The 16,472-nt window shown below is 43.5% G+C and overlaps 1 protein-coding gene across 1 annotated transcript in view; it reads right to left on the reverse strand.

Annotated features, from left to right (window-relative positions):
* FDXR (ferredoxin reductase) overlaps positions 1 to 16,472 on the reverse strand; it is a 42,071-nt gene that overhangs the window by 5,940 nt on the left and 19,659 nt on the right. The window contains exons 4-9 of the mRNA XM_081969370.1: positions 14,790 to 14,912; positions 10,944 to 11,057; positions 10,004 to 10,105; positions 8,294 to 8,401; positions 6,128 to 6,212; positions 765 to 964 (exon numbers count right to left, since the gene is read on the reverse strand). Coding sequence (XP_081825496.1) covers positions 765 to 964; positions 6,128 to 6,212; positions 8,294 to 8,401; positions 10,004 to 10,105; positions 10,944 to 11,057; positions 14,790 to 14,912 — 732 coding nt within the window. The remainder of the gene's footprint in view (positions 1 to 764; positions 965 to 6,127; positions 6,213 to 8,293; positions 8,402 to 10,003; positions 10,106 to 10,943; positions 11,058 to 14,789; positions 14,913 to 16,472) is intronic.

The following is a 16,472-nucleotide window of genomic DNA, read 5'->3' on the forward strand; positions in this document are numbered from 1 at the left end:
AAGCAAACTAATTGTCTCCTGCAAACTCCACTTCCCTTTCGCTGCTCTTTTGTTTCCTCTGGGAGACGCCATTCATCATCCACCTGTGCCTTACTCCCAAGTTGACCCCTGTTCTTTAGCTGTTCCCTTCGTCTGGCAACTCTGCGCATGCGCACACTGGGAACAGGCTCCAGCTGTTTGTCTGCCTCACTGATGTCTGACCCTGAAGGCAGCTGATAACTGGCATGCGGCTCTGGTCCCCTCTCTGCCTCCGACACAGAGCCCTCATCAGAGCCTTCCCTAGACTCCAGGACCGGCCCATGTTCCTTCCCAACCTCCTCACTGTCTGAATCTGCTGCTAGCTCTGCTGGCCGCCGGCAGGCCACAACAGTGAATGGAATGGAAGCCCACCTTAAGATGCTATGGAGTCTAACAAAAGATAGTTGCAAATCAGTTCTTAGCTAATTCTCCTCCTAGATGTTGGGAGCTTTATTATCAGGACACCCTCCTATCAATGCAAAACAAACAGAGAGTGTTATTTCCATAATGCTACACAGAACATGAATCCTTGGAGACACATATAGACACATCCTGAGAGCCTCCCCTTTAAGCAGAGTGCAGGCAGTTACCCTGATACTTCTAATTAGAGTGGGAAAATAAAATTATATTTAATTTATTGCTAAAAAGGTGTTAGTGTGGAGGTTGTTGCCAACCTTAAAGGGATAAATTAAGGACAAGGGGAAAGTTAAGAGGGCTGAAGGCCCAGAAAATGTTTGAGATCGTACTTCCAACCTGTTGACAGCTAACTGGATTGCTCTTGCTCTCTTGCCATCCATGGTGGGTAACACTTCCACTGGACTGCGCAGAAACTTCAATCTCCACTCTTTGGATGCTGAAGCCCAGCGGCCACCCACTTCCTCGGGTGGTTCTTCCAGAGCTGTCTTGGTCATCAGCTCCATCAGGCGTTTCTTTGGTCTTGGGATGTCTGAAAATTAAAAAAGGATTGGGAAACAAGGGGTTTTCCAGGAGGCAGAGTTTACCACTGTGTGAGTGATGCTGAACAGAATAACCTGAAAAAAGTCTGCCACCTCACAACGCAACCATTCAGTATCAGCTGCCATGAACTCAAGAGAGGGTGTGTGTGTGCATAGGAAGGGGGATGCTTCTAGGGGGAAAAACTTCACTGTAATTCTCTAAGATGGGCTTCCAGGCCAAGCAGCTTGGAAATGTATAGAGGCCAGTGATGGGAGGCAACTAAGAGAGGGGAAAATTAGATATGGGGAGTTCTGGCGATCCATTACTGGATCACTTGACTTCACGTAAACGATATCTTTCTCAACAAATGGAGTTAAAGGTTCGTTCTTACTTAGAGGTTCAAGCTGAGGCAGGTCCGACACTGATTTTCATTTCCTTTCTCTCACTCCCTCACTCCCTTTCTTTTCCTATGTTATTTTTGGTGTGTGTTTGTATGTCACTTTTTAAACTTTTCCTGTTGTCCTCCTCCACCCACTTTTCCCTTTGTGTTGCAATTTTGTATTTTAACTTTTTTATTTTTGAAATTTAATGAAATTGTGGGTTGTTGTTTTTTACAAGGAATGTTTGTGGTGAAGTTAGAGCTGGGTTGACTGGCAATGTGAATGTGTGCATTTATACGCAGAAGATATCGTGTTCTCGACTGAGAACCTGTATGATTTTTGGTGAATGTTAGATAGGTTGGATGAGGCAATGAAGAGCATAGGTCTAAAAATTGACGTATTAACATACAATCAAAGTAGTTGTGTTTGACAGAGAAAAAATGATGAGCAATTGCAAGGTGTATGGCAAAAATTATGAATTTGCACATCTTGACAAAATATGCACTAAAGGTAGAAAAATGAGTGGAAGTGTTTCAAGACAAACAAATGCTAGTAGAAAGGTAGGGCTAATGTGTGCTATGTGGTGAGGAGTGAACATTTGCAGAAAGGAGCAAAAATGGCCATGTTTATGAGCTCATTCCTGCCTATTTTGTAATTGGGGATGTATGAAAAGGAGAAGGAGAAAAACTAATTCCATTAGGAAGTAAAAATTACTTCCATTAGGAAGTAATTATTTAAGAAGACAAAAGCATGCTAAATGATGTACCCAGAACACAAAAATGAGTGGTCACCATGAATAAAGTCCACTGAGGTGGTGTGGTGGGAAAAAAAATCCCAGATTACCCTCTCTCAGTGAAAGCCATGTAAACTGACAATTCATCACTGGCAGAGAATGTAACCATTGAGTCCACATAAAGATTCTTCCTTAGGTTATTACATGTAAAGCAAAGAGAAGAAGCCTGGCTTTTGAAATTAGAAATTCGGAGAAATAAATTAGCACAAACTGTACTGGTGTAAGAAGAAAGGCAATTTAGGACAGCTCAGTGCTGATACAGAAATTTAAGCTTAGAATTTACCTAACCCTGCTGAAAAAAGCATTCCATCTACAGTTTGTTCCAATTTACATTGTACACCTGCACTTTTTGTCACATACTTTTCGGCTTTTCTCCTCTGATCCTCACCTCCCCCACCCTCAATTCAATTTGCAGAAAACCTGCTCTTTGTGGAGAAACCTCAGACAGGGAATGGTCCCAGCTCTCTCCCAAGGTTACAAAGCACACTGCATGTTCAAAACACTGCAATTCAACCAGGCAACACAGGTGGCAGTTTATTATTATTACAAGAGATGTTCTGGTGGAAAATGAGGGGAAACTAGGAGATACATCTGGCTCACTAAAAAACACAGGGCACTAAACCATTTCAAAAATGGCTGCTGTACAAATCTGTCCCTTCATAACAATTCACATGGAATCTTCAATGTTCCCAGTGATTGATAAAACGAGCTTTTGTCTGGCATCAATCATTACACCCAATGACTAAATTATAATTGCTTTCATTTGGCCTGGATCACACTGGCCAAATTATAAATTATAAAACAACCAACTTATTCAAGGCCCTGGCTGCTGAATTAACTCAAAACATTAGTAATTCCCATCTGGATGACACATCTAAGATTCCTGCTGATTTGTTCAAGCACAGTTGAGGAGAAAATCAAAACCACATTAGGATGGAAAACCTTTACTCTCAAATGTTGTCCAACAGTAACACCTAGCAACTCCCATGATAAATGGTTGGTAGAGGAGGATTCTGGGATTTGTGGTTCAGCAACATCAGGAAGCCTACAGAACTTTACCATAATTCACTTAATCCAAATTGCTTCATTCATGGAAACCTAGCTTCTCTTTGTGCCTTCACAGTTTTGGGGGATTTGTTTCTCCTCATGCTATAGCTCTGGGGTGACAAATGTAGGCCCAAATACACTGTATGGCACGAGACTACTTTGAGGAGATTGCCAGACAATTTTACTCTTCCCCCGGACTGATGTATGGAAATATCTCTGCCTTAAGTAATGTGTAGATTTTATTCCTCACTCCATTTAATTTTAAGCAAGGAAGCAAATCTATGAATTTCCAGTCACTTGGACAAGAGGAAGCATGGCCTTCCTTCCATTTGTCTCCTTGACCATTTCCATATCTGTAAGTGGTTACTGGATTTTTCGGAGTATAAAATGCATCTTTTTTCCTCAAAAAGGCTGAAAATCTGGGTGTGTCTTATACACCAAATACAGTATTTTCTGACTCCTGAAGCCCCGCTCCTTCACCAAAATGGCCGTGCATACCCTTATTGAGGCTTTCAGAGACCTCCCGGGGGGCTGGGGAGGGCAGAAATTAGCAAAAAACGGGGCGTTTTTTACCCCCCCCCCCAGCAGCACTCTATAAGCCTCCATAAGGCTATGCATGCAATATTTTTGACAAAAATGGGCCTGTTTTCGTGAAAAACGGGCTGTTTTTTGCTCATTTATGGCCTCCCACCCCCCAGGAGCACTCTGCAAGCCCCCCCCCCAAGGTTATTCATGTCTTTTCTATAAAAAAAAACGGGCCCCCTTTTTGCAAAAAGTGGGCCATTTTGAGGAGGTTTGCAGAGTGCAAAACCTTCCCCCCCCCCCCTTTTGGAAGGTTCTTTAACTGATTGATGAGAATTACATTGATCAAGTGCTGTGCCAGCAGAAACAAAGTCTTAGATGCTGCAGATTGTCAGCGATTTCCTTCTCCAGTACATGGATAAATACACCTGGAAACATCTACCTACCTACCTACCTACTCACTCTCTCTCCCTACCTACTGTATTTCTCTCTCTTTCTCTTTCTCTCTCTCTATCCATCCACCTACTAACCTATCTACTCTCTCTCTCTCTCCCTACCTATCTACTGTATTTCTCTCTCTCTCTCTCTATTTCTCTCTATCCCTCTACCTACCTACCTACCTACCTACCCACTCTCCCTCCCTACATACATACTGTATCTCTCTCTCTCTCTCTCCCCCCCTTTATCTACCTATCTACCTAACTACTCTCTCTCTCCCTACCTACCTACTGTATTTCTCTCTCTTTCTCTCCCTCTCTATCCCTCTATCTACCTACCTAATTTTTTAAAAAAATTGCCTCTTCAAAACCTTGGTGCGTCTTATACTCCAGGGCGTCTATACTCTGAAAAATATGGTATATGGGCCTATTTGCATTCTTCCTGGTGACTCTCTCCTCCTCCTCACTGGCTATTCTTTAAACTCCTGCTATGAGACAGGGTAGAAGTACAAGTATAAAGGCTAACATTTTGTAACTGATCAAAATCCTATGATGGCTAGTTTTAAAAATTGGGCACAACAATTGTGTCAATATTGTGCCTTTTAAAATATTACTTTAGCAACCTGATTCTTTAGTTATGAAATAATGCCCTATTCCATAACCTGGCCTGCTTCAGATGTGTTTGGCTAAGCCATCTACCATACCAATCTCAGTTAGGGAAGCCTAAAACCCTTGTAGATAATTTATTGCAATTTATTTGTCTTTCAATCCTGTTTTTCAAACCTTCCTGGCACTTTACAAGCAATATAACAATTGTGAATAAAAATATGTTAGTGAAAACAATCCAGATGATAACAACCCAATAGATGGAAAAAGGAAACTCCACCCAGCTTTTGAATAAAAACTCCCATTTAAAGAATATAATTAAAGGGAATGGTTTTTGGACCATGGGTCTTTATTAACGACCACTCATTTACTGACTGTCCAAAGTTATGATGGTACTGAATGAGTGGTACTTACAACTGGTCTTTGACATTCTAGCCCACCCATCACAATCTGGGTGCTTGGCAATTGGCTTGCATTTACCACAGCTGTAGTATCCCAGTCATGTGATTTCCATTTACAATCTTACCTACTGGCTTCCCACAATCAAAGACAACAGGGAAGCCAGCAGGGGAGGTTGCAAGTTCCTCTAAATCAGGGATCTCCAATCTTGGCAATGTTAAGCCTGGCGGACTTCAACTCCCAGAATTCCCCTGCCAGCTTTGCTGGGAGTTGAAGTTCGCCAGGCTTACAGTTGCCAATGTTGGAGACCCCTGCTCTAAATCGCTCACACCAACATGACTTTTTCTCTTGAGAAATATGGCTATGGTTTATGAGGTCCAGGATCTGTAGAACATGCATGTACCCACAGCAGGTACTCCTGCATGTGGCAATCCCTCCCTTCTGCAGCCTGCACACCCTCCTTCACCAGCACCTCCTAGGATTTGAAGCTTCCTGCCAGCTCTCCCATTGACTTTGCATGTGGAAAGTTAACAGGAAGTTGTGAGGAGGTGCTCACTTAATGACCCACAATCAGTGGTAAAATTCATTTTTTTTTACTATTGGTTCTGTGGGCGTGGCTTGGTGGGCATGCCAGGGGAAGGATACTGCAAAATCCCCATTTCCTCCCCACTCTGGGGCCAGCCAGAGGTGGTATTTGCCGGTTCTCCGAACTACTCAAAATTTTCGCTACCGGTTCTCCAGAACCTGTCGGAACCTTCTGAATTTCACCCCTGCCCACAACCCACAATTAACAAGAACAGGGCCTGTTGGGATTGCTACCACTAAGTGATGCAGTCATGTGATGTTACACTTTACAGTTGCATTGCTTAGTGATGAAAATTCCAGTTCCAATTACTGTTGTTAAGCAAGGACTGAAGATTTAGCTGACACCAGGTATTCATCTGTTAGTTTATGCTACTTTTATCAACAGGTACTTAGCTGATCCTCACCTTTAATGGCATCCCCAAGATCTCTGAAATCTGCAGGATCCAGGAAAGGTCTAACACTGGGTAGGTTGATCATTTCCCGCAGCTCCTGAAGGTTTCAGAGACAGAAACACAAGGCAAAAGGGTAGGTGATGCAGGGAGGCTGACATTGACACACAGAGAGGGTGATAGGTTTAGTTTTCCAAAACCAGCCAAACCTGACTAGATAAGGTCACCTGGGCAGGGATAATTGAGAGTAAAAGAAAAACCTCCTTATTATAGCATGCCTGGATCTAAAGCTTTCCTAATTTTGGTGAATGAAGGTGAGTGTACGTGTCCCAGATTGGATCCTGCAACATTATTGTTGGAATACACCCAATACACCCAGACTGAATCCTGAAATAACAGCCAACGGTTTAAAGCTCAGAAGACCCACCCAGATTATTTCCTAACTCTGCTTAACCCTTGCAGCTACAACCAGTACTTTAAAAGCAAAATAAGATATTTAAAAACAAATTAAGATGATACACATAGTAGGCATCCATCATACCATTTCAATCAGGTGAGCTGATGCACAGGTTCGGCCCGGTTTGGCCAAGTAGGTAGTAACTCGGCCACCCACGCATCCCAACCGGTTCTATTGGCGGCGCTGTAGGTGCCGCCATCTTGTATTTTTACTACTGCTTTTTTACTAGGCCAGCATAAAGCGTGCACGAGCCTGAAGAACATCCCTGAAAGAAACCGGCAGTAGAAGAATCCGGAACCTGCCCCTGCATAGGTGCCATAAACAACCCTGAGAAGAACAGTGCACTCCTACCACATCAACAAGTATGAAGTGAATCTTGGTCATCTTTTCCTCCTTCAGAACCATGAACTAAATTCATTAGATTCAGAGCAGTACATTCACTTCCTGCTTGAGCATCCAATATGATGGGGCTACTTCAATTTCCAAAGCGTAGGCAGTGACTGATCTTAACAGGGGACACGATGTGGATGCTTCTTTTGTCCCTTGACTGGTACGTTGCTACACTTGGTCTCCCCAAAGTGAGAGGAAACAGAACCAAAGAGAGTAGCTTTAGGCAGGGAGATGGATGGCATATAAATTTAATAAATATTTTTTTAAAAAAGAACAATTAAGTGAAAATAATTAATAGTCATATATTGCAGAGGATATAGGAAAGAACCTTGAGCAAACAGGAGGAAGAGCTGCTATCAGTGCAACAGTCAGATAAGAGGATCTTGAGCTCAGCAAGAAAGTAATATGAAAAAACCTCTTCCTAGTGCACACAAAAATAACGTGATCGTGGGGGAACACATTCAGACTTGCAGAGTCTATCACTATACAAAAAATGTAGATCTGAACTGTATCCATTTCTTAGTTTGGTCTATCTTGTTGGGCTGGTATACATGCATGTCAGTGGTAAAATCTATTTTTTTTATTACCGGTTCTGTGGGCGTGGCTTGGTAGGGTCATGTGACCTGGTGGGCGTGGTTATGTAGTCATGTAACTGGGGGATCAAAAGACAGAAATTTATTTTAACAATGTCCTGCTGGAGCAGGCTTGGACTAGATAACCTCCAGGTCCCTTCCAACCCTGGATTATCCTCTGAAGCTGCATCTAGTGTCAGGTTTGTAGTCCTTCCTTCCTCTCCTTTTTCCCTCCTTCCCTTCCTTTCCTTTCCTTTTTCTTTCTTTATCTCTCTCTCTCTTTCTTTCTCAGTACCCCTCACCCCCCATTTTTGGCCTAGCAGACTTCAGGGAAGCCTGCTGGGAGCAAAAACAGACACCCTCCCCCCTGCGTTTCCAGAAAACCTGTAGTAAAAAAAAAATGCTTAAAAAAAAAAGTTCCGAAGATCGGCTGTGCGACGTGCGATCGTTGAAACTTTTTTAAAAAAAATTTTTTAGTATTTTTTACTACCAGTTCAGGTGAACCGGCGCAAACCGGAAGCATTTCACCCCTGATGCGTGTGCTTATTTCCCTAAGTATTTCAGAATGTTTGTATTGTCAATTACGGTAGTCAGCAGCAGTTTTACGGAGGGCTTCAGGGTAACACTTTGAAGTTGGGTGGGCCTTCAGTGGGCCCTTCTTACACATTTCTGTCTTAGTGTGAACTTGTCTTTGTAGAATGAACAACCATACTGGATGTCAAGACCTGTTAGCGAACTACCCTTCCTCCTTTTTCCTTTTACCTTTATGGTGAAAGCCACCTGGAGGGGACCCCTTCTGCCAATAAGATACACTCGTCTGACTTTACTGCTGGCCAAGGCAGAGAAGGACTCTTCAGTGATGTCGGTTTTCTAGAGGGAGGGAGGAACGTAGATTAGGGCAGGCAACATGGAACGAGCAGCCATCTGCTCAAATGAATTGCACTCAACACAAAGACCTTCTCTCAGGTTAATGCCACAGTAATGGAATGACAGCATGCATTTTTTTCGAGCAATTTTTCACAATGCTGCATCTGTTGACAACACATCAACACTGTGATGGAAAGAGAAAAGGAAACTGGTGAAAAGGAGAGAGCAGGAAGGGGGAGAGGCAATACTGATGGGAATTAGTTATTAATATGAGAAAAAAAAGGCATTAACACCTGCAAATAACTGTACGTTGAACACTTCATGCATTTATTACCAATATTTTAATCTCATTTTCCTGTTTTAAAAAGATTCCAAGCAGCTAGCAGCGTACTTAAAGCAGACTTAAAACCAACATTTTAAAGTCTCAGTAAAAAGATATACCTAAAACTTCGAGGGAATCACTTTCGTGTATTTTCTGCCTGCAAAGTCTAAGAGAAAGCACCCTCAGGTCTGGGGAGAAACAAGCAAAGGCGGGGGATCAATCTGGCCTTAGGTTTGCAGTTTTGCCCCCTTTTACTTGAAGAAGGTATAAGAAACCTGGGAGTTCATGGTGGCGTTTCCTAGAGCCAGAAGACTGTTCACTACTCCAAAGAATTCTAGCATCAGAGGGAAAGAGAGAAACAAAAATTGTTCCACCACCTTAAGACAAAAAAAGCAGGGAGGCCGAGGAAAAGCAGGGAAAGAGGAGAAAGTCATGCCCCTAAAGAAGGGAAGGCAGTAGAGTATGAAGCAAACTGGAAGTCTTCTTCAAGAGTAGTGATGGCTAACCTTTTTGTCGTCACGAGCTGAAAGCCCGCCCTCATAATGCAATACGCGCCCGCCCCAACGCATGCACGTGCGATCCTCCCCTCACCCATTTTTGGCTTCCAGGTTGGTGCAGAAGGCCTTCCAGGCACAGAGGGGCCTCACGTGGCACCCCCACACCCCGTTTTGGCTTCCAGGTTGGTGCAGAAGACCTTCCAGGCCCAAAACAGGGTGCCGGGGGGGGGAGGGCTCATGTGGCACCTCCGTGCCTCATTTTGGCTTCCAGGTTGGTGCAAGAGGCCTTCCAAGCCCAAAATGAGGAATGGGGGGGGGTATGCGCCCCACACATGCATGCACATGTCCCATGGATGTGTGCGTGCGTCCCGCGCATGCATGGCAGAGACCTGAAGACCAGCTGCCTGGCGGGAGGTGTGCACGTATGCATGCATGGTGAAGCTGGGCTGGGGCGACGCTGACATGCTCGCAGAGAGGGCTATGCGTGCCAACTGTGGCACGCATGCCATAGGTTCGCCATCACGGTCCTAGAGGATTTTTGAAGAATGATTCACATGCAGCCACCCCACTCCTACAGCAGGAGATGCAAGGTGTCCTCCCCTCCCCTTCAATAAAACAGTCAAGTGTTCACCTGAAATGCAAGACTCCAGGATGGCTGCAGTCAGATGGGCCTTTGAATCACAACCCTTCATTACCTGAAAGGTTATTTTCTGGCAGGTCGATAGCAAACCTCACTGTTTGGCTCCCCACCATCATCCAACACTCTAGGACTCGTTCACAACTTACCCGAAGAAGCTCAAGAGGCGATAGGAGAATCCGTGCAATGTCCAGCGCCACATTCCCATGACCTAGGATGACCGCTGTCTCACTGTTCAAGTCTGGCTTCAGCTAGAACAACAAAGAGATCTTTCACAGTAATCCTTCATCTCATACCTCCCCAGGAATTCCAAAGGGTCCGATTGTCCTCAGCTCCATCGAATCAGTGGCTCATTCCCAGTTTTTCATCCAAGGCAATCAGCCACCAGAAGACCAGCTGCCTGATAATTTCAGGACCGGCTTGAAATGCTGAAAGCTCTTCCATATCCTTTAAGATGCACCATGCTACAGATTCTGTGCAATCACACGGAACATACGGGAAAATATTTCTACTTTCAAAATATGTCTTGCAGGGAAAGAGCTTTGCAAGACAAGGAAAAGTTACAAGGACAAGGCTAGTTTCCCTTCATATTTATCACGTCTTCCTAGAGAAAAGTATGTGGGCTGTGCTGTTTAATAAGGAAATATCCCTTCCCAGTCATTTCTGAGTTTATCATGACAATGCTACTCATTTGAAGAGCACTGAAGGGCCAAAACTGCTCAGCAGCTTCCATTATTGTTACATTGACAACTATTCACAAATGAAGTTGCTTGGCAAAAGTGGGAGGAACATAATCATGTCCACGGCTGTGCTGCAGTGCCCATGTTCCACACCTAATGTCAAACATTCCTACAAGCATCTCTTTTTTTTATCTCTAGCCCCCCGAGCTTCTCTTCTGGCCTTCTCATTTCAGATGAGAGAGAAGGATAATACTTTCTTGAAGATATGCAAACAAGTTCACAGTCATCAATCATTCTGGATTTAATTTGGTAACTATGTGTTCTTTTCCAACTGCAGGTCCCTCCCCTGGATGCTTGAGCAGGTGGCAATCTTTAAGAGGAGGAAAAGGGATGACACTAAAATTCTTACATTTCTGTTCTCCGGCAAGCCGTTGTACCATCCTACAAATGCTCTCGCCGTGTAGACGCCTTCAAGGTCCTCCCCAGGAATTCCAAGTGTCCGATTGTCCTCTGCGCCATAACTCTGCAAGAAGGGAAATAAGCTTTACAGCACGCAAATCAGCGGCTCAAACACATATTATATGCCCTATTTTCTGAGACAGCTTTTCCCCTCCAAAGAATATATAACTCTGGCAGAATAAAGGTCAGGAATGGTTTCCTGTATAGCTGAAAATCCCGAGTGTTGCCAGAGCACTGAAAGGCCATTTATTATGTTTCCTCAATTCAAGGTCAGTTTGCTGATTGCAAAACTCTGAGATTTTTATATGCCACTATTATGTTGGTTGGGACGCGGTGGCTCAGTGGCTAAGACGCTGAGCTTGTCGATCAGAAAGGTCGGCAGTTCGGTGGTTCGAATCCGTAGCACCGCGTAACGGAGTGAGCTCCCGTTACTTGACCCAGCGTCTGCCAACCTAGCAGTTCAAAAGCATGTAAAAAGCAAGTAGAAAAATAGGAACCACCTTTGGTGGGAAAGTAACAGCGTTCTGTGCGCCTCTGGTCACATGACCACAGAGACATCTTCGGACAGCGCTGGCTCTTTGGCGTTGAAACCGAGATGAACACCGCCCCCTAGAGTCGGGAACAACTAGCACATATGTGCGAGGGGAACCTTTACTTTTGCCTATTATGTTGGTTGTATATTACAGATACTGCTCTCTGTAGAGGCGTTACAATACTGTTCACCGTTCTTGGCTTTTTAACTGACAGGGCTGAGCCAAGATGGTATAAGACAATGAACCGGACAATTTTTGGAGGGGTTCAGGAGGATGGCCTCTGTACTGCAGGAAGCAGAGTGGGGAGCAGCTAGACCTGCCTCTTTGGCCACAGCACAGGTGGGAAAGCATTAGGCTAGGTTTGAGGGGCTTTTGGGGTGTATGTGGGTGCAATAAAGGCAAGAGCAACAAAGGTAGATGTTGGGCTCATTCATGCTATTAACAGCTTGCTGCTCTTATGTCCTACATCTTGATTTTTTTTTTTCAGGAGAGGAACAAGCCACACTGATCTGCAGCTACGGGATGCAGGAACTCCATCGTCTTTTACAGTGGGCTGTCCTTCTGGAAAGTTGTGCTTTAGCTCTCCTGATGCAGATCGCAGCTTTGGCATCTATAAGCATTTCCTCTTTCCCTTTCACTTGTTTAACCATTTAATTGCTCCTATCACAGGAGGTACCATATTTTTCGGCGTATAAGACACACCTTTTTCCCTCAAAAAAGAGGCTGAAAATCTGGGTGCATCTTATACACTGAATACAGCATTTTTTGCCGCCCGAAACCCCACCCCTTCACCAAAATGGCCGTGCAGAGCCTCTAGGAAGCTTTTAAAGAGCTCCTGGGGGCTGGGGAGGGCAGAAATGAACAAAAAACGGCCTGGTTTTTGCTCAATTCTACCCCCCGCCCAGCCCCCAGGAGCACTCTATAAGCTTCCTAAAGGCTATCCATGACCTTTTTTTTACGAAAAACCGGCCCTTTTTTGATCGTTTTTGCCCCCTCCCCCGGGAGCAATCTGCAAGCTCCCTAAAGGCTATTCATGCCTTTTGTGTGTGTGGGGGGGTGGCCCCGTTTTTGTGAAAAACGGGCCGTTTTGGGGAGGTTTCCAGAGTGCAAAAACTTTTTAAAAAATTTTCCTGTTCAAAACCTTGCTGCGTCTTATAACTCCGGTGCGTCTTATACTCTGAAAAATACGGTATTTTCAATCACGAGGGACTCTGGGTGCATTATGTAAGATCTAGATGAAAAACAGAGATGGACATTTTCCCCCCCAAAAAAACGTATGCCTTTAAAACGGCAGAGGTTGTTAGAACATGCTATGCGGATTGTGCCAGAGATTTCATTTCCATATTGCAAAATTGTGTCTATCTCTGCTAAGCCTCCAGAGGAGGTACTTTGCAACACATGGGCGAAAGAAGAACACACCTGTCTTTGAATTATTAATGCAGCCACATCTTTTATTTCACAAGCTGCTCAAGATAGTCATCTCCACCTGCCTCTGCACAGCCGCTTGGCTCACATGCAAGGGAAAACTGCTTGCATAAGCCTTGGTGCCAATTGTTAGGTCTGCCTCAGTATAATGTATAACTTCAGTAACTGTAGTTTGTTTATCAGGACTTGTGTCTTTATATCATGTCACCAGGATTTGTTCAACAAGCTTTGACTGAAACAAGTCATGGTCCATTGCTGCATTCATACCTCATGTTAAGTCCTGATGAGGTTGGGTTGTTGCAGAGAAATGTATGAATCCCTCTATTAGGATTTAGCAACATATGTGAACATACACTATATTTCCAAAAGTATTCGCTCACCTGCCTTTACTCGCATATGAACTTACTGTAAGTGACCTCCCATTCCTAATCCATAGGGTTCAATATGTCGTCGGTCCACCCTTTGCAGCTATAACAGCTTCAACTCTTCTGGGAAGGCTGTCCACAAAGTTCAGGAGTGTGTTTATGGGAATTTTTGACCATTCTTCCAGAAGCGCATTTGTGAGGTCACACACTGATGTTGGACAAGTTTACGCGGCCTACCATTTCGTGGCTGAGTTGCTGTCGTTCCCAAACACTTCCACGTTCTTATAATACAGCTGACAGTCGACTATGGAATATTTAGGGGCGAGGAAATTTCAAGACTGGATTTGTGGCATCCTATCACAGTTCCATGCTGGAATTCACTGAGCTCCTGAGAGCGACCTATTCTTTCACAAATGTTTGTAAAAACAGTCTGCATGCCTAGGTACTTGATCTTATACACCTGTGGCCATGGAAATGATTGGAACACCTGATTCTGATTATTTGGATGGGTGAGCGAATACTTTTGGCAATATAGTGTATATCCTTTATGACTTGGTGAAGAAAACATTAGTGAAAAAAATTACATTTATGCAAGATCTGTGAGCTCAGCCGATAACTCAATGGCATTTGAATCCTAAATCAAATTAAACACATCACAGCTTAGCAGGATTTGTGAACCAGGCTTAGTGGGTCTGTTTGTCTATTTCAGCTAGATCCAAACTTTAGAATTCAAGGCAGCGTTGTGAAGAACTCTGTCCCATGTCTGATGGGATGATGGTCAAAGATTTTATAATGCTGGTCTATGTATTTATTTAACAATATTGCTAACCTGGCCTAATCCTAATGGATGGCGGAAAAGAAAAGAAAAATTCCCATAAGGAAAATAAAGCAAACTAAACCTAATAAAACCGTTTTCTTATACTACCTATGATAATGGCCTCAATATGTGGGCAGAAATATATTCCAGCCCCTCCTAGAATGTAGGTAGTCCTCAACGTACGATGACACTTGAGCCCAACATTTCCACTGCTACATAAGACCGTTGTTAAGTGAGTTATGCCCCATTTTACGACCTTTTTGCCACAGTTGTTAAAGTGAATCACTGCAGTTGTTAAGTTAGTAAGGTGGCTGCTAATTGAATCTGGCTTCCTCACTGACAAAAGGCCACAAAAAGTGATGATATGTCTCTGGAACATTGCAACCGACCTAAGTACATGCCAGTCGCTAAGCCTCTGAATTTTGTGACTGAGGGGATGCTGCAAGGGTTCGTAAGTGTGAAAAATGGCCGTAAGTCACTTTTTTTAGTGTTGTCGTAACTTTGAACAGTCATTAACCAAATGGTTGTAAGTCAAGGACTACTTTATAATGAAAAACATCGTAAGCTCTGATGTGTCACTCCTGGCATACCTTCACGTCTTCACAAATACTATTCCTTCTCTTGAGCCTATTAAAACCGCCGACAAGAACACTTACCAAGACTACCGCGTGATAGGCCTTCTGCAGCTGCTCCACAGTTACATCCCTCCCCACAGTCACATTCCCAACAAAGGAGCAGCGGTCGGAGTGGGCTGTCTGGGTAAATGTGTTGATCACGTTCTGGGGAGAAACGTCAAGAGAGGTGCCGTCTGAAAGCCATCTCCTTGCCCCCAGCGACTAAGCGCCCAGGCAAGAGGCTACAACGAAAGAACGAGGCCGGGCCTGATGGCTTTGCAGCATCTCAAGCAGCAACTCACTTTACAATTCAGGCTGGCACCAGGCCAGTCGGCTCCATTAAAATAGCACATTTTTCTTCCAGATACAGGCACAGGAAGAAGGTAATATGGCCTATTGCCAGTGGTGGACATTCTAGTTGCAGACAAGGTCATAACTAGCTTACGGCAAAACACAGTGCATTATCATCAGGTTTACCTGTCCAAACTCAAGTGATCTTTATTACTGGTCCATTCCATCTGACAAAAGCACAGTCATGAGGCATAAGAAAAAAAACCATACCCACAGAATGCCACAAAACATTAGGGCTGTGCTAAGTGTTCAAAAGAGATGCTTTGCGAAAAGTGTTAAGGCAAATAAAGTTCCTCTTTTCAGACTGTTAAAGCAGCCGTGTCTTTTGGAAGACTCCTTTGGCATCTTTCAAAACTGTTTCCTGTGGTCTGTGTAAGCCTCTGTTTTTTTTAACTGACATTTTTATTATTTTATATCACAAATTCCATTTCCATTTCTATTTGGAACAGTGTGTTCTCTAGGTGTCCAAAGTGTTAAATAAACATCACAAACATACCTGAGATAATATCAATCGTTATTGAAAAGTATACTATCTTCCATTATGATATCAATTATATAACCATCAAAATATTTACTAAACATTTTTTCTTTCTCATGTAGTCCACATTTCACATAAATCCACTCAACTAATCCCTGTATCTGTCAGCTAACCATTTGTAGAAAAGTTCCCATATCTCAAAATATTTTTTGATTTTCAGAATTAACCTATCCATTTCTGCGCATTCCAGAATTTTTTTGATTATATTATCATCTGTAGGGGTTTCTACATTTTTCCAATATTGTGCGCATACAATCCTGGCTACTGTTAGAACATGCAAAATGAAATATGTGTTACCTTTCTTATTGGAGACCACCAATGAAGCAAAGTGGCTGTAGGCACACAAGCATATACTGTATTATACTGAGAGAAAAGAGGACAGCTTTGGAAGCAGCTGCACAGTGTGTGCAAAAGCCCGGCTACTTTCACAATTCAGAGAGGTGTATCTTTCATAGTATTGGGCATTATAAAACACCTCTTCTGAATACTTTATTTTATTTAGTTTGTCAAACACGTACGAGATAATAGATATAAGTATAAACATGGGTATGAACACAGGAAATGGGTACAAATAAATGGGGACAGTAGGACAGGGACGGTAGGCACGCTGGTGCGCTTATGCACGTCCCTTACCGACCTCTTAGGAATGGGGTGAGGTCTGCAGTAGACAGTCTAAGGTTAAAGTTGTGGGGATTTGAAGCTGTAACAACAGAGTCAGGTAGTGCATTCCAGGCATTGACTACTCTGTTGCTGAAGTCGTATTTTCTGCAATGGAGTTTGCATAGCCATAGTACATATTTCCAAATCTTGCTTAAATAGTATGCGGTTATCGCTCA

The sequence above is a fragment of the Natrix helvetica genome (genome assembly GCF_964273705.1).
Source record: "Natrix helvetica genome assembly, chromosome: 1".
Lineage (NCBI taxonomy): Eukaryota > Metazoa > Chordata > Lepidosauria > Squamata > Natricidae > Natrix > Natrix helvetica.